At 36.6% G+C, this 21688-nt stretch overlaps 2 protein-coding genes and 1 non-coding gene across 3 annotated transcripts; 2 read left to right on the top strand and 1 right to left on the bottom strand.

The window, feature by feature from the left end:
- Positions 1–10544: 10544 nt before the first annotated feature.
- LOC116261630 (small nucleolar RNA Z247) lies at positions 10545–10683 on the top strand. The gene has a single exon (XR_004174334.1). It is a non-coding gene; the product is annotated as a small nucleolar RNA Z247 (small nucleolar RNA).
- Positions 10684–13921: 3238 nt separating this feature from the next.
- LOC116260185 (protein REDUCED CHLOROPLAST COVERAGE 2-like) lies at positions 13922–15550 on the bottom strand. The gene is made up of 5 exons (XM_050079460.1): positions 15496–15550; positions 15319–15411; positions 14955–15056; positions 14760–14864; positions 13922–14065 (listed from the first exon to the last, which is right to left on the bottom strand). The coding sequence occupies exons 2-5, from the start codon at positions 15376–15378 to the stop codon at positions 13922–13924; spliced, it is 411 nt and encodes a 136-aa protein (XP_049935417.1). The 5' UTR covers positions 15379–15411; positions 15496–15550.
- Positions 15551–15614: 64 nt separating this feature from the next.
- On the top strand, positions 15615–17120 carry LOC116260184 (protein REDUCED CHLOROPLAST COVERAGE 1-like). Its single transcript, XM_031638326.1, has 3 exons — positions 15615–15627; positions 15692–16105; positions 17014–17120. The coding sequence occupies exons 1-3, from the start codon at positions 15615–15617 to the stop codon at positions 17118–17120; spliced, it is 534 nt and encodes a 177-aa protein (XP_031494186.1).
- The last annotated feature ends 4568 nt before the right edge of the window (positions 17121–21688 follow it).

Below are 21688 nucleotides of genomic sequence, written 5' to 3'. Positions count from 1 at the left end.
TACATGATGTTGTTAATTACATGTTGGGCACAAGCTGTAAATGAAGTGCATGAGCAAAACAATATATATGCGTCAAAAAATATGTTTAAATGTATGAACTAAATCATGAATGCTCGTAATGGTTAATGCATATCTAATGGTCAAAACTACTCAAAGGAGCAGGGTGGTGCGATCGGGACAGCATCCGCATCGGTTATGCACAAAGAAGCTTAATTATGGTTGTCAACAATGCCAACGGATAATTAACATTGCATCAATTCATGTATAAAATTATAATAACTATTGTTGCAAATACAGATTATTGTTAAATGTTCTTTCTTATCTATGTGCATATAAATATTAAAATCTTACGCTTCATATTAAGTTGCATGCTGCATTGCTAACCATGCATGCTGAAATAAAATAACCTGAGAACATGTTATTTTTCGTTTCAGGTGATGATGAATAGAAGGGATGCTATGATTTTTATTTTTGTAAAACATCCATTTGGTGGTTTAAAATTAAATAATTATTTAATGTTGACAGTTTAGAGTTAATTAGTGACGAGACCTAATGATTTGGAAATTCGAGATTTGAAAAGTTCTTCTGGAAGGATTTGGTTCCAATTTAAAATTTACTATATTTTTGAAAAAAAAAATTGACCTAAAAAGGTGGGGTAGTTAAATACAATACAATGCTAAAATCATGTTTGAAACTCAAGAATACAGTGTGCTGTCAACATATAGCGGCATACGCCTATTTTTGGATGGCCTGGTGAAGGCTTCAACAATTTATTAATTTAATTTTTTTTTTGGACGTTAGAGGGTGGTCCTTATCCTTTCTTTTTTGTATTTGTGGTATGTTTTCACTTATTTAGTCCTGTATTGATGGGCTAGTAAAAGTGGCGGGGGTCACAGAGCTATAAAAGAAACTGTCTGCCTTTGTTTTAGATTATACCTTTCTTTTTCTTTTTTTTCGAATAGAATTATGAGTTCGACTTTAGTTATTTTTCATGAGTTCAGTTTTATTTATTTCTAAATGTAAGTCAGTGACCTGTTTTAAGTTTCCTAGGTAATTTTTACTATTATGGTTTGCCCTTTTTTTTTTTCCTGCTATTTTATGGTTTGGACATAGGTTTGGATTTGTGGTGTGATAAATTGGATTAGTTTGGACATAGGTTTGGATTTGTGGTGGGATAAATTGGACTGGTTTATACATGGGTTTGGATTTATGGTGGGATACTGGTGTCGTTTTTATTTCTAGTCTCTTGAACTTATCGTCAAGATTATAGTTTTTGAAAATTTTCTTTTCTGCCGTTTTAAGTTTATTTTCTTCGTTTAGATCGTTATTTACTTTCTTTTGGAGTTTTTTAGTTTGGTACATTCTAGTAAGTTATTTAAAAGGATGGTTATCTGGTTTTTCAAAGTATCTATTTCTTTTACCTATGTTTTTAGATTTTTGATGACTTTAATATTTAGGATCTCTATCTTCAGCATTTGGATAAGAATTTACATCTTTAGTAATTTCCGGTGTCAGCTTTTTCCGTTACCTTCCGTGTAGCCTCTACTCTCTTGAAAGAACATCTGCAAAACTATTTTCAAAAGATTTTAATACTTCTATGGTAAAATCAAGCATTTTTATTTCATTTACTAACCTTCTATCGAATTTTTTAATTTTGCATTTAACCAATGTTTTACCCGTGTATTGTTCGTTCTAACTATAAATTTTGTGAACACTATACAGATTTCAAAATGTAAGACTACATAATATAATATAATGCTAGTAATTCTTTTCTATTAATTTCTCATTTGCTTTCGTTTTCTTTAAAACTTTCGATACTGCAAAGGTTTTTTTTTTTGTGTCTCCTTTATATCTATATTTTAATACTGATCCATAACTTTTATCGGATGCATATGCTCTTATTATAGACAAGTTGTTTTTTAAGGTATTTCATTTACGATGGTTAAAATATTTTATATTTTTTAAGGCATTTACTCTTATTATAGACAAGTTATTTTTTAAGGTATTTTATATACGACAGTTAAAATATTTCACTTTGTGGCACATGTTTCGTATTGTTTTATATGTTGCTTGATTCTTTATTGTTCACTTCCTAGACTTATTATGTGTGTTATTGGCTTACATATTTTTTATGCAATTTGATTACTTTCACTATTTTAAACACATATTTTCATTATGGTTATTACCTGCATTTTTCTTTAGCTATTTATATTGGATGACACGTTTTTCAAATTAGTCAAAATAAAAATAAGAAGGCTATCTTTAACACTTACTTGGTCAAAACTAACTTAGTTGATTAATGAATTCCTTTTTTTTTAATCAATCTAAGCAATAGATATGTTCCTTTTTTCTTTTTGAAATTTTAAAACTGTGTAGAAGTATCTTAATTTCATTATGAATCATGCTTTCAGACAATATCTTAATTATCTTAATTTAATTACATGTAACGATCAGTGAATTTAGTTTTATTCTGGATCGTGTCGAATCTCAGTAACAACTTCTTTCTTCCATGAATACTGGGCTGGAATTGAGGAACACCTGATACCAATATTAATGTATATTCCTGTTTGAATATATTCATCGACTGCCTTCATTATTTTGGGTTTTGGATCTTCCAAATTATTTCTATAGGAGATCCGGACCCATTATAAAAAAATCGATAAAAAAAATAGAGGAAATGAAAAGACACAAGAAGTTGTTCGGACTCTATTGAGTGTAGAACTAGAAATCTATGCGCACCTAGCAGCTTGTTAAAGAAGATCGTTTTGATTAAAGTTGTAAAGCTAATTAATAAGTGGACGCAAGCCTAGAAGAGTTCTGCCCGTGTCGCCCAGTTGGCAGAACTCTTCTAGGCTTGCGTCCACTTATTAATTAGCTTTACAACTTTAATCAAAACGATCTTCTTTAACAAGCTGCTAGGTGCGCATAGATTTCTAGTTCTACACTCAATAGAGTCAGAACAACTTCTTGTGTCTTTTCATTTCCTCTATTTCTTGAGGACTTGGGATTTGGTTGTTGTAAGCAAGTTCTTCTTCTTTTCCTTTCTTTCTTTTTTTTCTTTTGCTAATTCTGGATATGCTGTTGTTATTTTCCCTTTTGAATCTCAGATCCAAAAGAATCTCAAATCTGAGATAGCTGAAATCCACAGTCCACAATTGTATAAAAAAAGGTTTTCGATCAGTCTCAAAATTTAGATCCGAAACTTCAAAGGGACATTACCGGCCTCCTCTGTTTTCTTTCTAATAGCATCTACCACCCTCATATTACCGCTTAATTGTACTCATGATAATATGCTTTTGTTAGGAATGAAGAAAGGATCCAAAAAATTTGAATCAATTTATGAGCTACTTCGCCCTTATACACAATGAAGCAATTTTTCTTGATAGTTTTTATGTAGATGAATGAAGCCCAAGTTACTTAGAGGATGTTTGGTAAGAAAAAATGCTATGTTCCTGTTTCATTAATGATGATGTGATTATATCTAGCATTTCGCACTTCATCCTTCATTCATTACAGACTCTAATTAAGAACCTTTCATGGTAGTAGTGAAGCCTGGGGATGGCCATGGATTTGGCATAATCACCGATGTTAGATATGATTCAGTAAATCCGATGCTAAACTGCTGTGCGGATTCAGATTTGCAAAAGTTGAATGTAAATATAATGTTGTAAAGATAATAATTTTCTGGATATATTTGGGTTCTGATTGTGATTATGGTTTTACTTAGGAAAGATCCAGATTCAGGGCCGATTGGCAGATTCAGATCCGCCACCCATTTCAGTTGGGCACAGCCTTGTAATGTACCCAGCAATATGCGCTTTAAATTTTTATTATTTCATCCTGAAAAGGTATGTATAGTAGCTGGTTGGATTGGTGAGATAGTAACAAACTCGATCATCAGTTTGATTCATGTGGGTGCTATTCCTCTGGACTACAAATGGTAGCAGACGCTACTCTTGAGATGAGGAGAGTAACTGTAAAGTGTGACACCTACGCCTAATAAAACAACAAGTTCAGAATCGAAAGATAGACACGAAAGCAATCCACAATAAAAATACGTCTAGAGAGAGGAGTTGAGGTTCCAGTCTATGCTCCTAACAATTGAGCTTATGGTTCCAAGCCCGAGAGAGCAATGACCCAGCAGCAAGGGAAAGAAAGATGGGCTTCAACCTCTTCGGGGTATCCTTTCTCCTCCCCACATTACTCTTACATATGTTGCAACAATCAGGCAAAATCAGTCAATTCAAGTTGAATTGTATTGGTTCTACCTCATATTTTTTTTATCAAGAGAATGAATTTTTTATAATGGGTCCAGATCTCCTATAGAAATAATTTGGAAGATCCAAAACCCAAAATAATGAAGGCAGTCGATCAATATATTCAAACAGGAATATACATTAATATTGGTATCAGGTGTTCCTCAATTCCAGCCGTCTGGAATAAAACTAAATTCATTGATCATTACATGTCACATGTAATTAAATTAAGATAATTAAGATCTTGTATGAAAGCATGATTCCGTAAGATTCAATTTTTCAATTGAAGGATCTAGCAAATTATATAACCAGCTTTGCCCTCCTCCGACAGGTATTGCGGTAGAATATTTTTCTTTTTTAATATATTTTATAAATGTTTTTTCATTTACTTTTCCCAGGATAATTGCTGAATCAACCGATGCATAGAAGCATATTTCTCTTTTAAAAAAAGCATGAATATTATGTTGATTCAGATGAAGTCAAACCATATGGATCAGATGTACATGTTCTGTGTTATACATCAAAGGCATGAAAATCATTAGGACCTTGTGCATAAGCTTTGTAAGAGTGAGTGGAAGAGTATTTCATCATTTTACCAAACAATATAGCCGAACCCTCATCCTTCATTTTATTTGCTTATGATACTAGGCACGTTTTTCATGCCTTAGAGTGATGCATTTGTTGTGCTTCAACTTGCATATCGATATTTTTTTCCTTTTACAACACAAAAAGTTGATGTCATGTAAATTCAAAATGAAAACCGACAGCTTACAAGTAAAAAATCTAGGGATTTTGAATACTCTTGCACTTGCCTAAAAGTACAAAAATCATATCAACATTTTCACCAAATAAACATATGTACTCCAAGAGTTTATTCTAAACAAGTGCCAAATAAATATACAATGATTAAAAAGAGAGACACAATTATGGTTTTAGGGCTTGGGAGGGAAATACTTAAATAATCAGGGAGCACCTCTTGGCTTAATTGGGATGACAATAGTTCGGATTCCTATTAGATTTGCTGGGCTAAATGGGTAATCTAGTTGGGTATTTGCTTAACACTACTTGGAGTTGGATATGGATCCAAATATAAAAATGCAAAACCATATCTAAATTATTAGATATTTCAGCACTTTCGGATGTCCATCACGATGTGGTAAGAAAATCACATGTCAAATCCGAATCTAGTTGCTAACTAGATGCAATTAATTTCCAAATTGAATGAAGATTATTTGGATCCGAACTCATATGAAAGATGCAATTACAACCGATTTGAGTGCAGCTACACCTCCAGTTTTTACATGTGCAATAGTGTATATGACAACTGCATTTAACCTTGGCAACCTGATTTACTTTTACAATTTCCTTGTAGTATAGGTGCAAATTGCTGCCTCCATGTAATTTCTCATCATGATCCTTAAAGGCACTGGTGCAAAGTGCTGGGTCGGAGGGCTAGTGGGCGAGCAGTTTTCATTTTGAACTTCAGCGGCGTCGTCGTCCTGTGCTGCAAAAGGGGATGCGAGTCGCCTACCTTGAAGCACCATAAAGCAGCTCTGGATCATAGGGAGGACGAGGGAAGAGGGGAGGCTTCAGCCCAGGGGGATTAGCCTTCCACTCGCCCGAAATGTGATTTCTCATCATGATTTGCTCTTTTAGTTCACTCCTCCATTTGCAGGATCTAAGGGCTGCTAGCAAAGGCCATGGCTCCCTGGATTTTTTGAAAAGAAAAACCAAAAGTATACATATTATAATTTACAAAAGAAAATTAGTGACCTTTTTTAAAATTTTAAAAAGTATAATTTGGTCCCCAGCAAAACATTGGCTCTGCCCCTGTTTTAACTTGTATATTTGGAAAAGAAGAAAACTTGACAACCAAGCAGGGGAAGATTCAAATCTGCCTAGTAAATGAAGCACATTTCACTAGACATCCAATCCATTCAAGTGAGTTTGAAGGTGGAATCCAATTTATTCTAAGGCAAATGGATGTGGCCAACGACAAAAAGATTTGAAGAAGAAAAAAAAGGGACAACAAAAAATAGATTTGTAGACCTCTTGGACTGTGTTGGCATCCCAAAAAATGATCAACCAAAATTGAGCTTGGGCATGAGGCTGGGCCGCCACCAGTTACCTAGGTTCTGGGCCAAACTCGGATCCAAAAAAATAAACCTGGGCCGGCCCGATAATTTATCGAGCCAGCCTGGTTTGGCCTAATAAGCTTGGGTGGGCCCGATAATAAGTTTGTTTAAATGTTTTTATTAATATATATATATTTATAATATTTTGTTATGATTAATTATATTTTATTTAAAATATATTTTAAAATTTCATCAAAATAGGAAGCCTTGGCGCGCCAGGCGCTGCCACGCGCATCACGCGTGATGGCACACTCATATACAGCATGCGTTTGCGCGGCCGTGCAGCACACGGTTCTTTTTAAAAAAAAAAACAAGATAAAATAAAATGAAATAAAATCAAATCAAATAAAAACATAAATAATAAATAAATAAAGGTTGTTCATATAATAAACATAAAACATTTATTTATTTAAAATGTATAAAAAAATGATTTTTGTTGCAAATGGGCAGCCAACTCCATTTTGAGTGACTTTGAGCTTGTTTTAAACCCGAATTAGGTTCAATCTATCGCCGATGCGATCTAGTGAGTGGTTTAAGCTTCAAAAACATATTTTTGGTGCCATGATGAAACATAAAACAAAGGGAATCTCTATGCACGCGTGCGCGATGCTCATGTCGTTTTGAACTCTATTTTGGATTTGAGTTTGGAATTATCGACTTGGATCTAAACTTGGACTTTGGATTAAATTCAGATCTGATAATTCGATTTTGAATTTGAATCTCATGTCTAAGGTTGGGTTTTAAATTTGAATTTTCTGTTTGGATTTGGACAACGGTTTAGAATTCATTTTGTATCGAATAGTCGCAAATTTGTTTTTGGTCTAAAATTTAAAATAATAATCTTTTTTGAAAATTTTGGGGTGATAACAAACTGCATATATGGAAGTCGATTGGATTTGGATTCAGAAGTATACTAATTAGACCTACATAGTGTCTCCTCACACTAAGCCCATTCATTCTCAATTTGCAAAATTCAACAAGGAGTTGTTCTTATCTCATTTTCGAATTTAATAAAACCAACTAAGCTTAATGACGTTAGAGATGATAGCGGTTTGAATCCTACCTTGTTTTCTTGAAGCTGAATTTCCCGTCATGACTTACATCTTCTTCCTTTGAAAAACCACTCGGTCCAATATATGAAAAACCACTAGTACTGTACTGCTTTCCAATCCGTATAAGAGAATATTCTATTCCAGATCCGCAAATCCAATGGTACTTTATTGTCTTACACCGCTACTTTAAATGTGGGAATCTAATTTCGCCATTAACCTTATTCAACCGATCTAGTTTATATATATATAAAATTTTGCTACTTTAAATGTGGGTTGGATTGATTTTGATTCAATCAGCCAATTCTGGGATATAAAATTTCATAAACCCGCAAGAAAGTTAAAAATATAAAAAAATACTAAAATACGAAAAATGTACTGCACCTCTGCCTTGGACCAGACCCTAGAAGAAAGAAAGGATCAGAATTTAATTCATATTGTATCTAATATGCATATTCCCTGTCGGCTTCTATATGCATATTTTTTTAATTAAAAAATAAATTAAAATATTTTAAGTTGATTTTGAAATTGAAATGTCTATCGGCCCTCATAAATCGAGATTGTTAAACGTGTACATTTGTTAATAACAAGTCTACACTAATAGAGCTGAACCTAGTAGTGCTCGAGACTTTGGTTAATTTTCGGGGCCCTCTGGCAATATGTTTAAAGATTGGACAAGTTTAAGAAATAAACTATAATTCAGTGTGCCATGAATCTACCTCAATTTTTGAAGCAAATTCACGATAAACTATTTCAAGTGCAAACCAGTATCTTAAGGATCCAAAAGCTCAACATTGCCCTGACTAAGGATCTAAATGGATCAGATATATCAGATTAATGACTCGTTTTCCTATATATTTAGACAGGTTGTTAATCAAATTAAATACGCGGCTTCATATATGAAACTCATGAATACGAGTCCAACATCCGAATGGGATTCGATAAAGATCCAGCCCGGTTACATATACAGTTCAGGTACCATACCAATGTGATCAGAAATCAGTTTCGGAGAGGTCAATTTGAATCTTAGTCTGTTGTAAGTGTTCCATGAACATGCCCCAATGCTTAAGGTAGATTAATAGGATGCTCACAAAGTGTCTCTGTTGCTAAATAACCTCTGTGCTTGGTATGCTCCATCAAGCAAGCTCTGGAGGAAGAAAACTCTAACAAAGAATTAACAAACTTTAATCAATCAACGATGTCTCACAAGTTCAAAAGAAAAAGGGAAAAGAACTAATATGAATGTGCTTGGTATAGTTTATTGATGGACAACAAAATGTTAAGATATTGGTATCATAAAATTTGTCTTCTGAGGCAACCTATTTTCGTAAGTAGTGGAAGGATTAAGACAAGGAAAATTTATGCTTACCCATACTTTATGGGTCATAGACACATCCGTTATTATCTTGCAGCCGTTAATGAATCCATCTCTATCTTTAGACTGCACACTTTGTCTTCACTTTGTAATGGAAAAGCAAAAATTCTCTTAAAAATGAAATAAAATGCATAGATGCAATTATATAGAATTCCCTAGTAAAATTACACAATTAGGGAAAGCATATATATACATATATATATATATACAAAACCTAGCCTAGAGCTAGACTCCCATCCATTTTTATTAAAAGCTCTTGTAGACTTTTGGTTTATAGTTTTTCTCCTCCGTTGCATGAAAAAATTTACATAAGCAAAATAGGCAACGAATAGGGGAGACTTCGAAGTCTAGGCTGCTTAACAAGTTTACTTTTTAAGAAAATTTTGAAGTATATTTCGACTATAGAAGAAGTTAAGGTTACCTTTGATGTATTTCCACATAAGATCTTTGAGATTGAAGGGTTTAAGATCAACCTCTCTTTCTACCGTTGCAAAAAGTAAAATGCAGATCTCAATCTCAAGCATGGATTTGAGGTGTGACTTTAGAAGTTAAATGTTGAACATAAATTTCAATATGGAGCTTTACCATATCAGGCCCAAAAATAAAAAATAAAAAATCCTATATGAGGTCCGTTGATCTAAAATCCCAGCAGTCAAATTTTCATATAGGGGCATTTGCTTACCTTGACACGAGGTTCGAGGTGATATGAGATTGCCGTCTGAGGATCTGAGGTCAGATCACCTCTCATCCAACTTCATACATCTATTGTCACAAAAAAAGCGTTTTATTTGAAAAAAACCACTCGACGAATCCCGCCTCCGTGTCGCATTAAACATCTTCTTCAACCAACACCGAGTCCCGCTCAACACGTGTCGGGCTTCTTTCAACACGAACGACACCGTGTCATCGTGTCCTTGGCCTTATTCGCAAGTGTCCAGGCGTTGACACCGCCCGAAATCGTCCTTCTCACCCGCGGAAAAGGCAGAAATTACTGATTTTTCAAATCTTCGGCGTTGATTCCTCCGACAACCATTTTGGACGATCTTGAGTTCGTTGGAATCGTCTTCATCTCAGCTTTCTACCTTCCAAATCTCAGATTTTCCTGAGTTGAAACCAGGGCGGCGCTGTGGATTTTTCAAGTACCACCTTTGTGGTTGCAAGAACAGAATAGTCGTGTGGGTATCTCTAATTTTCATTCGAAATGGCTGAAAACAATCATGCTTCAGAGTCTGCTACACCAGACACATCTCAAACTACAGGTCAGATCTTTCCTATTCTTCCTGCGTCTACAAATCTTCAGTATTTGCTTTCCAGTAAACTTGCATTGGACAATTATTTGATTTAGGAATCTCAGTTTACGCCCCTCTTTAAGAGTTATAATCTCATGGGTTTCATTGATGGTAAACAACCATATCCCTCTGAATGGATCGATGACAACAATGACTTAAAATGTCGCAATCCAAAGTATGATGAATGGTACAGATTAGATCAGCTTTTATTAAGTTGGATTCTTTCATCTTTAACTGATCTTGTTCGTAGTCATGTTGTGGGAATTTCTTCCTCTCATGAATTATGGAATGCCCTCAAACGTATGTATGCTGCCCACTCAAGAGCAAGAATCCAGCAGTTGAGAAACCAACTTCAAAACTTAAGAAAAGGCACTGAAACTATTTCGGAATATTTCTGCAGAGCAAGAAGTATTGCTCATCAATTAGCTCTTGCATCCAAACCAGTGGATGATGATGATTTGATCACCTACATCATGACTGGTTTACCATCGGGAGAATATGAGTCTGTTAGAACTGCATTGAACACTAGGGTCAATCCCATTAATATGGACGACTTGCTTGCTATGTTGCTTATTCATGAGGCGCAATTGGATGAAGTTGATAATCTCCCTATTGGAAATCCATCAGCAAATTTTACTACGAAAAACCAAAATTTTGGTGGCAATCGCTTTAAGCATAACAAAGGTCGCAATAAAACTCAAGATCGTCCTCCGAAAAATCAGGTTGGATCTTGCTTTGATTGTGGAAATAATGGTCATATTGCTGCAAATTGTCACACAGTTTGTCAAGCATGTCGTCAGCCTGGCCACGGGGCTTTGAAGTGCAAAACATATAAAATGCAGAAATTTAATGATGCTCCATCTATCGAAGCGCATACAGTTGATGCCTATGGGTCATTTGATCATGGAGGATGGTACCCTGACTCTGGAGCCACTCATCATGTAACGCCAAATTTCAATAACTTGACAATCCAAACTCACTACAATGGAGGAGATCAAGTTCGCATCGGAAATGGCCAATGTTTGAACATTACACACATTGGTACCTCTGTTTTCTTTCATCATGATTCCAAGTTTATCATGAAAGATATTTTACATGTGTCATCTATCACCAAAAATCTGCTTTCTGTACACAAGTTTACAAAAGATAATGATGTGTTGCTTGAATTTCACCCGCACTTTTGTTATGTTAAGGATGCCAAGACAGGGCAGGTTCTTCTCAAGGAAAATAATGAGCACGGGCTCTACAAGCTGCACTTGGGAGATATTGAGAGTCAACCAGCGGCTCTTTTTGGTGAACGAACTACGCAACAAAAATGGCATGAGCGACTTGGGCACCCTTCCATGAAAATCGTGCAACATGTCCTTAGAAAATATAGACTTCCTTCTAGTTTCAATAAAATTCACTCTCTGTGTGAAGCATGTCAAATGGGGAAGAGTCACAGTTTACCTTTTTCTAGTTCATCTCATGAAATAAATGGACCATTAGATATTATATTCTCTGATGTTTGGGGCCCTGCGCTCATTGCTTCCATGCAAGGATATTATTATTATGTTAATTTTATTGATGGATATTCAAGGTTCACTTGGTTATTTATTATTAAAAGAAGGTCTGAAGTTTTGACTATTTTTCGAGACTTTCAAAAACTTGTTGAGAGACAATTTGGGCGACCCATCAAGGCTTTTCAAAGTGATTGGGGAGGAGAATATAGATCCCTATCCACTTACTTAAAGTCATGTGGAATTGATCATCGCATTTCATGCCCTCACACTCATCAGCAAAATGGGAGAGTAGAGCGAAAACATCGTCACATAGTAGAGACAGGTCTCGCGTTACTTGCTCATTCTAGCCTTCCCCTCAAGTTTTGGGATTTTGTCTTTCTTACAGCTACATTTCTTATTAACCGTCTGCCATCATCTGTTACAAACATGAAAAGTCCTTTTCAGCTACTCTTTAACCAAATCCCTGACTATGCCTTTCTTAAAACCTTTGGATGTGCCTGCTACCCTCATCTTCGTCCTTACAATACTCACAAATTACAATATCGCAGCACCAAATGCATATTTCTTAGTTATAGCACCACACATAAAGGTTATCTTTGCTTGAATTCTTCCACTTCAAGACTCTATATTTGCCGTAATGTCATTTTCGATGAGAATGTTTTTCCTTATAAATCCATTTCTGCCCCCAAACCTGAGCCACCATCTTCTTCTATTTCTCCACCAATGGAGATTCCTCTCCCCATCACAGTCTGCTTCTTTCCCTTTTAGTCAGAGAGAGAGTTTCTAAGTTCTGAGAAGGAATGACACGATTCAATCTCAGGAAGACTGAGCTAGTGTAAATTTCACATCATCTTCTAACTATCTTTCCAAAGAAATTCTGCAGAAGCAATAATGCAACAGTTTCATCCAGTGGCTGAGAAGACTAAGCTCCATATTGGATTCAACTTACAAGTGACATGGCAAGTAAATATATACTCATAGTGCAGTAAGTGAAACTCTGTTTCATGCCGCAGAATTTCTACTACGCACACTTCAACTGGTTTGTCTAAGTTGGCGGAGAACTGAACCCACATGTGCCAAAGCTGTGGCCAATTCATACCCCAAGCTGGGCAAATGAAAGGTCTCTAAAAACAGCTTCTATTCATTCTCACTTTTAATTAACTCAACAGTCAATAAAAGAACTAGGTAAACGGGATTCAAGTTTAAAAGAAAACCTGAATATGATCTGGACCAAGCAACTTTTGGTTGCATTTCAGGGCCTTGTGCAACTACCGAAGTGCTACATGTACATTTCCTAGGCCTTCCTCCATCATAGCTACATTGATATATGTAGCAGCTGTGTTTGGATGAGATGACCCACATGTAAGATGTAACAGATATAATGCACGCTTCACATACCCGGTCAACCAGAAAATAATTATCAGAGAATGGAGAGAATGATAAAGGGGGAGCAGTATCAATTAACCTGGACAAAGAGATGCATAAATCAACAACACCAATTTCAAGGAGCTTCAAATTGCCAGGAATTTGGCAACTTAAATGCAGTTCACGCGATGACCATTCCCGTCATTTGTTTGAAAGCAACTAGGCCACTCAAAAGCATATGGTTTTGAGGATGGAATCTCATTATTCACACAATTAGTAGAGCAATGTTTCGACAAAACTAGTGCCAACAAACATCAGATTACATTTTAGAAATCACAGCAGAGTCCCATTGTCTATAACACCTGTTTCTCAAAAAGTGCCTTCACCATCTTTCATATGCATTCATGCATTCGCATATGCATATGCAAGAGCAGGTGAATAGTTTTCTGCATGTGGGTGTGTGGATTCTCATGGTAGCAAAGAGTCAATTTTGTTATTCAATGTTTTATGGGGCCCATGGGGCAGGAGCCCACCAGCCAGCTCAAGCATGTTGCATGATGTGCTGATAATCTTCACAAGAGAGGTCAAACCATGCCTCCATTTGATAAAAATCAATACTTGAAACATACTATTCTCAATGAAAATACAAAAAACGTTTGGGCTTCAATATGTACAAGCTTTAGGATTGTAAAATTTTGAACCTTATAGAAACCTATTTTCGTATTGTAGCTATACATTCCAAGTATCGTTTCATACAACATTCATCCATGCAAAATAAACATCACTATTTTCGGATGGAGAAAGCCTATGGCCCTACTGCAAATGGCACTAGGCAGGATTTCAGCAGGCACAACAAAAAATGTATATAATTCATTCCACACACGTGCTTTCACTAGCGCACACACACATGTAATAGAAAAGAATTTCACAACAGACATAGTTATGAAAGCTCATCCATACTTCAGTGCCACTTCTGTGTGTTGTAACCGATAATAGAAAACTGCAAGGTCTCCGTAACTCTTCATGGTATCTGGATGGTCAAGGCCAAGCTCCCTCTCATTAATATCCAGAGCTTTTTGTTGATATATGGCTGCCTGTTCAACCAATTGAAAAAGATAATGTTGAAGAACTGCTTGCAACTTATTAAGAAAAGAGATTGCGACCAAAGTTATGGAAAAAGAACCATTTGTATTAAGTTCCAACATAGTTTCTATAAAAGGAGATACAAAATGGTGGTAAAAATGGAGTATCCATACAAGTTCACAACTAAATTGCAGAGTACCTTAATTTTTTTTTAATGTAAAGTTCCAAGAAAGAATTCTGTCAAATTACAAAACAAAAAGCAACAGTATTACAGAAACAAGTATTAGTTATTAGGATAGAGAAAGAAGAATATTTTGTTAGTGAGCTCTGTTCACATTAAACCTTTGAAGACAATACTGCTACCATGTAAATAAATAAAACAGACCAACTTCAATGAAAACAAATGTATATTTTAAGAATCTCTGGCATAGTGTAATTCTTAACTCTCAAAAGTTAAAGATGACTCCTTTTCACTAAAGGACACCAATTCTAGGCTGGCCTTTTATACCATGTGTCTGCATATCATGTGTACAAATGCAAAAACATATTTATGTATGCATTCACATCTCTCCACATTCCAATTATCACTGTAACTTATATATCCATGTCCTATGGCCATGTTATATCCTACAGAGATGATGAAATAGAAATTTCAATAAATAATAGGATCCCAGTGTCAAGGAAAATGAATAGATAAGGTGGAACCTGATTAAAGTCACCAGTATGATGTAGAACCACTGCTAGAAGACTGTAGGCTCCAGCGGTCATCCGATGGTAAGGACCACATACTGCTACAAGCTTTGCCAAGGCCTGCGATCCGACACAGAATTAAGCAGCATATAAGTTTTCTTTGCAGGTTTTCATGCTTGTCCTGCTAACGATATAACTACAAATGAACACCTTTGTTCCATGATTAACAGCATCTTCAAGTTTTCCCTTATCAAGAGCTGTTTTTGAGGACTCCAGAAGGGTCCGGCCGTCTGCAGATGAGCAAGCAACTTGCTGCGATAAGATGAAAATTCAAGGCATTAAATTAACCGCTGATTAATTTATCCCAAATAACTATTTTTTTAAAATTTTATTTTTGTATATTTATTATAAGGCAGTGCGGTTACAGGCAGATCGCAGGTAAACCCCAGAAGAGTAAAACCCTTGAATAGGATCCTTACCCTCAAGGCCTATGCTAAGTGTCAGTCATACAAAGGTCCATCCTACTTCATACAAAATAAATGCACAAAAAATGGTGTCTTATGCAATGAATCACCTTATGCACTGGTATCAAGCTAATAACATCTCTTTTCCTGAAGGGGTTTGGACCTTCCATATCGTAATCACGAGGAGCCAACTCCACCCCTACCTGAAGGAACATTTATTTGGCTATATATATATATATATATATATATATATATATAAAGTACATAAAAATGAAATTGTGTATTACTTTGTGGCACAATCCCCTTAAAATAGCAAACTTTCGTATATCTCGATAGCCGTTGCTGGTTTGGACCCGTCTGGGTTTGAATCCAAACCCGATTCTACGAGCTCTCGTATTCACGTTGCATGCATGTGAAGCGTTCTCTCTCTCTCTCTCTCCCAGTTATTCGTTTCTGTTCCTCATGGGGTTGAGAAAAATGCAGAGGATTACGACGAGAACTCGGCGGTGGCGCATGTGAGGAGGCTGCTGGACATTGTTGCCTGCACCACTTGCTTCGGCCCTTCTTCCTCCGCGACCAACGCCGCCAGATCCAAGGCCGACCCCAAGAAGGAGCCATCACCACCACCTAAAGATGGCGCAGCAGCCAACGGTACAGGTGGGGGTGGTGGAGGCACAGCAGAGAAGCGCACCATTACCACCACCGCCACCACCACGACGAAGGACGGCGGAGGCAGCGGCTTCACCACCACCAACGTCAATAGCAGCTCGACAGACTCTTCGTCGGCCGGCGCGAAGGACGTGACGGAGGGGGAGGGAGAGATGAGCGGCGCCCTCCCCCGACTCGCTCAATTTTATGAATTCTTCTCCCTCTCCCACCTCACGCCTCCTCTGCAATGTAAGCTCTCGTTCTCCTCTCTCTCTCTCGTCTTCTGCATTCAATTTATATTGTCTTAATTTTATCAGGAAAACGAGATAGCTCCACACGATCAGGCTATACCAACAATTATTAGCAGTTTTTTAAAGTTTCTCCATCGAGAAAAGAATGATGTTTTTGAAAATTCACATACTTTAAAAACATCGATTTATCAAGACATTTATAAGATAAAATCATGATATTTTTTAGTCACACATGTTTTTGTCACGCTTTTATTTAGATGCCACAACTTGGCTCAATATTTTAAGCAATACTAAAATATCTTTAGCTAGGTCTTTTTAATTTTTTATTTTCGTCGATATATTGTTAGGTTACTGCCAAGATATCAAAAAGCTCAAAATGTCAAGAAGCTTCCAGTTTTCTCATTTTTTCTCGGGATTTTATAGGCAAAAAACTCGGCAGAACAAAATAAATTTAAAAACATAGACAACTTACTTATGAAACGTTAATAATCCTTCTAATGTATTATGGGGCCTTTCATTTTATTTTTCCTGATTTAGACTATTTTTTTTTGGAAAAAAAAGTAATATCACGATTTTGCAAAATGAGATGAATTACCATTAATCTCCCCAGACTTCCCAAATCCCATAGTACCTCGCATAGTTCCTCCCTTTCTTTTCTAAACACTTTTCACATAGAATTACTAGAGATTTATTTAATCCTAGGATTTACAATTTCTTATTTAAGTTTATGTGATTGCGATGTTTAAGAGCGCCCAAATGGTAAAAAAGCGGATTTGACCTTCGTATTTTTCGTGATAACTCTAATATTATTGTTATTATTATTTTGGATATTCTCCTGCAACTCTGGAAGTCATATAGTTCATGTTGGTAACACTAAATCCACTACTTTGGCTCTAAATTTGGCAGTCATACGGAGGTCTACCAGGCAAAGTGATGATGAAACTCGCTCCGATGGGGATCTCTTCTCTCTTGAAGTAAAAAATCATCTCTTACTGCGTTCAAAGGATTGCTGAAGAAGAAAATCAAGGATAGGAGGCGAGGATCGCTCTTAAGTTCTAAATACTTTTACTCAATTTCGAAATTTCAAAAAGAAAAAAGGAACATATCTATTGCTTATATTGATTAAAGTATGCTGAGGTGTACGTATTCCTATTAGAAAGAAAAAAGAGGAGCATACTCAAGGGCTTAATTGGACGCAGGATTCGTAACACGGCTCAAACTCGCTCGTGAACAACCCTAAATCTTAGGTGGTAATACGATCGGGTAACATAGCACGCAAGTCTGGATCCAAATCACACGAGCATTGCTGGATCCAGTCATAACGGAAACTATATTAGTTAAGCGAAACCCTTTGCATGTGAAAAACTCGATTGATCGCTTGGATGTAAATCCATACAAGAACAGATCTGGATTTGAAACCATGTGAGTTTAATGGTGCGTAAGTAAGATGTAGTTAAGTGCATGTCAGGTCTAGATTTAAGAGATTGAATCCAACATAACTGTTTGGATTTCAACTAGATATTTCATTCTGGTAGAGTCCACCTAGGTCTCGATGCAGCTCTAAACCTCATATGTAGGGCTTGGTGCTTTCAGACGTTCTCGGATGTTCAGAAAGCGGCTGCACGGCAAGTGACATTTGGTTTGATTGGCCCCTTTCTCATGAAAAGGGCCTTTCAATTCCACGGATCTAAAGAAAAGCCCTGTGCAAGGGACTAGACATGCTTCCAGCAGTGCCGGTTTCCAGGCCCACTACCAAAGATGGACCGTGGGTGCTGGAAGCAAGCTGGCCCCTTTGGTGGACCAGTGATATGGGCCACCAGCCAGTCCAACATCCATTAATGAAGCTCAATCAATAACGAGCCTGTGCCTGCCAGGCTTAGCCTGGCCTGGCTCCAGCGCCTCTCCAATGGTGGGCGGGATGCTCCCAGTACTGGTGGGGATGACCAACAAACAAACAACTAAGTTGCGTTTGATAGTTTCGGATCTAAATTTTGAGGCTGATTGAAAAACTTTTTTGATACAATTGTGGACTGTGGATTTCAGCTGTCTCAGATTTGAGATTCTTTTGGATCTGAGATTCAAAAGGGAAAACAACAACGAATAGGCTTACATTCGTTCATAAGCCTTCGTTGGTTCCACTAATCTTGAAAGGTTACGCACTTGAATCCTGGGCAGATCGAGACACTAATTAAGAACCTTTCATGGTAGTAGCGAAGCCTGGGGATGGCCATGGATTTGGCATAATCGCCGATGTTCGATATGATTCAGTAAATCCGATGCTAAACTGCTGTGCAGATTCAGATTTGCAAAATTTTAATGTAATTAGATAATAACTTTCTGGATATATTTGGGTTCTGATTGTGATTGTGCTTTTACTTACGAAAGATCCAGATTCAGGGCCGATTGGCAGATTCAGATCCACGACACCCATTTCAGTTGGGCACAGCCTTGTAATGTACCCAGCAATATGCGCTTTAAATTTTTATTATTTCATCCTGAAAAGGGATGTAGTATAGCTGGTTGGATTGGTGAGATAGTAACAAACTCGATCATCAGTTTGATTCATGTGGGTACTATTCCTTTGGACTACAAATGGTAGCTGACGCTACTCTTGAGATGAGGAAAGTAATTGTAAAGTGCGACACCTACGCCTAATAAAACAACAAGTTTAGAATCGAAAGATAGACACGAAAGCAATCCAAAATAAAAATACGTCGTATTCGGGTAGGTTACGGCTAGAGGCATGCATTTGGCTTACCGGCAATCTCTCATTCCTATTCTAGAGACTAACAGAATTATAGCATGCCATGAATGAGAGGAGTTGAGGTTCCCGTCTGTATGAACTAGCAGCAAGGGAAAAAAAGTTGGTTTCAACCTCTTCGGGGTATCCTTTCTCCTCCCCACATTACTCTTACATATGTTGCAAAAAACAGGCAAAATCAGTCAATTCAAGTTGAATTGTATTGGTTCTACCTCATATTTTTTTTATCAAGAGAATGAATTTATAGGAATAATTTGGAAGTTCCAAAACCCAAAATAATGTTGGCAGTCAATCAATACATTCAAACAAGAATATACATTAATATTGGTATCAGGTGTTCCTCAATTCCAGCCATCCGGAATAAAACTAAATTCATTGATCGTTACATGTTACATGTAATTAAATTAAGATAATTAAGATCTTGTATGAAAGCATGATTCCGTACGATTCAATTTGACAGTTGAAGGATCTAACAAATTATATAACCAGCTTTGCCCTCCTCCGACAGGTATTGCAGCGGAATATTGTTCTTTTTTAATATATTTTATAAATGTTTCTTCGTTTACTTTTTCCAGGATACAAGATCTATTGACAACCGGTTCGACTGACTTGCTGAATCAGCCGATGCATAGAAGCATATTTCTCTTTTAAAAAATGCATGAATATTTTGTTCATTCACATGAAATCAAACCCTACGGATCAGATGTACATGTTCAGTGTTATATATCAAAGGCATGAGAATGATTAGGACCTTGTGCGTAAACTTTGAAAGAGTGAGTGGAAGAGTATTTCATGAATCCTTTTACCAAACAACATAACTGAACCCTAATCCTTCCTCCTATTTGCATAGGATACTAGGCCTCCTTTTCATGCCTTAGGGTGATGCTTCTATTATGCTTCAACTTGCATATCAGTACTTTCTATGTAAATTCAAAATGAAAACCGACTGCCTACCAGCTTCCTCAAAAATCTAAGTTAGAGCCCATATTGTTTTGTGTGCTAAAGTAAAGAATCACGCTTATGCTCTCCAAGGTTTCTCACAATTTATGAATACAAGATTTTGGCTAGATAATATCGCCACCTTGAACAACAAGAAAATTTGCATAACTCATTAGATATGTGAAAGGATGTCACTGCCGTGCATTGCAATTTACCCGAGTAGTCTTTATTGTATCATACCAATACTTGTAGCCTTGTTTGATCAGAAATTTGATATATCGTAATCAATTAGTTAACATGTTGGTTAACCGTATTATGAAACACGGGAAACATGAGGTTTATTCCAAAACAATGGTTAAAAGAGTGACGCTTGAAAGAAAAATTTGTTTGTGAGTTAATTTCAGCTAGAGCGCGAAGAGTACCGATTGCATCGACCTAGGCAGAAGATCGTCTTTGTTTTTCATTTTTTATATCTTTCTTTTAGCCTTTTTAATTTGCCCATTTGAATATAATCTGCTGGTGGTAAGTAGCCAGCATTTTTAAGTTACATGATATACAAGTAGAAAATCTAGGGATTTCGAATACTCTTGCACTTGCCTATAAGTACAAAAAACATATCAACATTTTCACCAAATAAACATATGTACTCCAAGAGTTTATTCTAAACAAGTGCCAAATAAATATACAATGATTAAAAAGAGAGACACAATTACGGTTTTAGGGCTTGGGAGGGAAATACTTAAATAATCAGGGAGCACCTCTTGGCTTAATTGGGATGACAATAGTTCGGATTCCTATTAGATTTGCTGGGCTAAATGGGTAATCTAGTTGGGTATTTGCTTAACACTACTTGGAGTTGGATATGGATCCAAATATAAAATGCAAAACCATATCTAAATTATTATATATTTCAGCACTTTTGCATGTCCATCACTTTACAGATATCCAAAATCAGATGTGGTAAGAAAATCACATGTCAAATCCGAATCTAGTTGCTAACTAGATGCAATTAATTTCCAAATTGAATTAAGATTATTTGGATCCGAACTCATATGAAAGATGCAATTAGAACCGATTTGAGTGCAGCTACAGTTTTTACATGTGCAACAGTGTATATGACAACTGCATTTAACCTTGGCAACCTGATTTACTTTTACAATTTCCTTGTAGTATAGGTGCAAATTGCTGCCTCCATGTAATTTCTCATCATGATCCTTAAGGGCGCTGGTGCAAAGTCCTGGGGCGGAGGGCTAGTGGGCGACCAGTTTTCGTTTTGAACTTCAGCGGCATCATCCTTCTATGTAATGATGCAAAAGGGGTGGGGGAAGGGGAAACACCAATATGCAGATAGTGCATAGCAGGGGTCACCTACCTTGAAGCACCAGAAAGCAGCTCTGGATCCTGGGGAGGATGAGGGAAGAGGGGATGCTTCAGCCGAGGGAGATTAGCCTCCCACTCACCCGAAATGTGATTTCTCTTCATGATTAGCTCTTTTAGTTCGCTCCTCCATTTGCAGGATCAACACAAAATATGAAATTTGAGGGGCAAAAAATGAGTTGGGGATTTACTTAAATTGTCTCCAATGGCGGCTGCATTTGAGCTTGTTCTGACACTGCAAAGAGGTTGGACTTAAAGATCAGGGGCAGAGCCTAAAATTTATGGTCAAAGGATACTATATATAAATATATAAATGAGAAAAATTGCTCAAAATAACAATATAAAAATAAGGATTTTTATGGCTTGTGTGGCAATTGCCCACACGCAGCTCACACCTGCCTCTGCCCCGCTTAAGATCTCCAAATAGAAGCATGTTAAGAACTTAACACAATGTATGTGTGCATATAATTAGCATAACCTTGTTAAGAGTTTGCCTAACTCTCT

This window comes from Nymphaea colorata, chromosome 9, assembly GCF_008831285.2.
Source record: "Nymphaea colorata isolate Beijing-Zhang1983 chromosome 9, ASM883128v2, whole genome shotgun sequence".
NCBI classification, from domain to species: Eukaryota; Viridiplantae; Streptophyta; class Magnoliopsida; order Nymphaeales; family Nymphaeaceae; genus Nymphaea; species Nymphaea colorata.
The sequence above is the reverse complement of the archived record's forward strand: the minus strand, read 5'-3'. Positions and strand labels throughout refer to the sequence as shown.

Excerpts from the sequence above, each read along its gene's own strand:
- LOC116260185 (XM_050079460.1), bottom strand. The coding sequence starts at position 15,378 with ATGGAAGGTCCAAACCCCTTCAGGAAAAGAGATGTTATTAGCTTGATA. Across the intron at positions 14,865-14,954 it reads CTGTTAATCATGGAACAAAG|GCCTTGGCAAAGCTTGTAGC; the intron begins GTGTTCATTTGT and ends GTCGGATCGCAG. Across the intron at positions 14,066-14,759 it reads ATACTGGTGACTTTAATCAG|GCAGCCATATATCAACAAAA; the intron begins GTTCCACCTTAT and ends TTGGTTGAACAG.
- LOC116260184 (XM_031638326.1), top strand. Across the intron at positions 16,106-17,013 it reads CCTCACGCCTCCTCTGCAAT|TCATACGGAGGTCTACCAGG; the intron begins GTAAGCTCTCGT and ends TAAATTTGGCAG.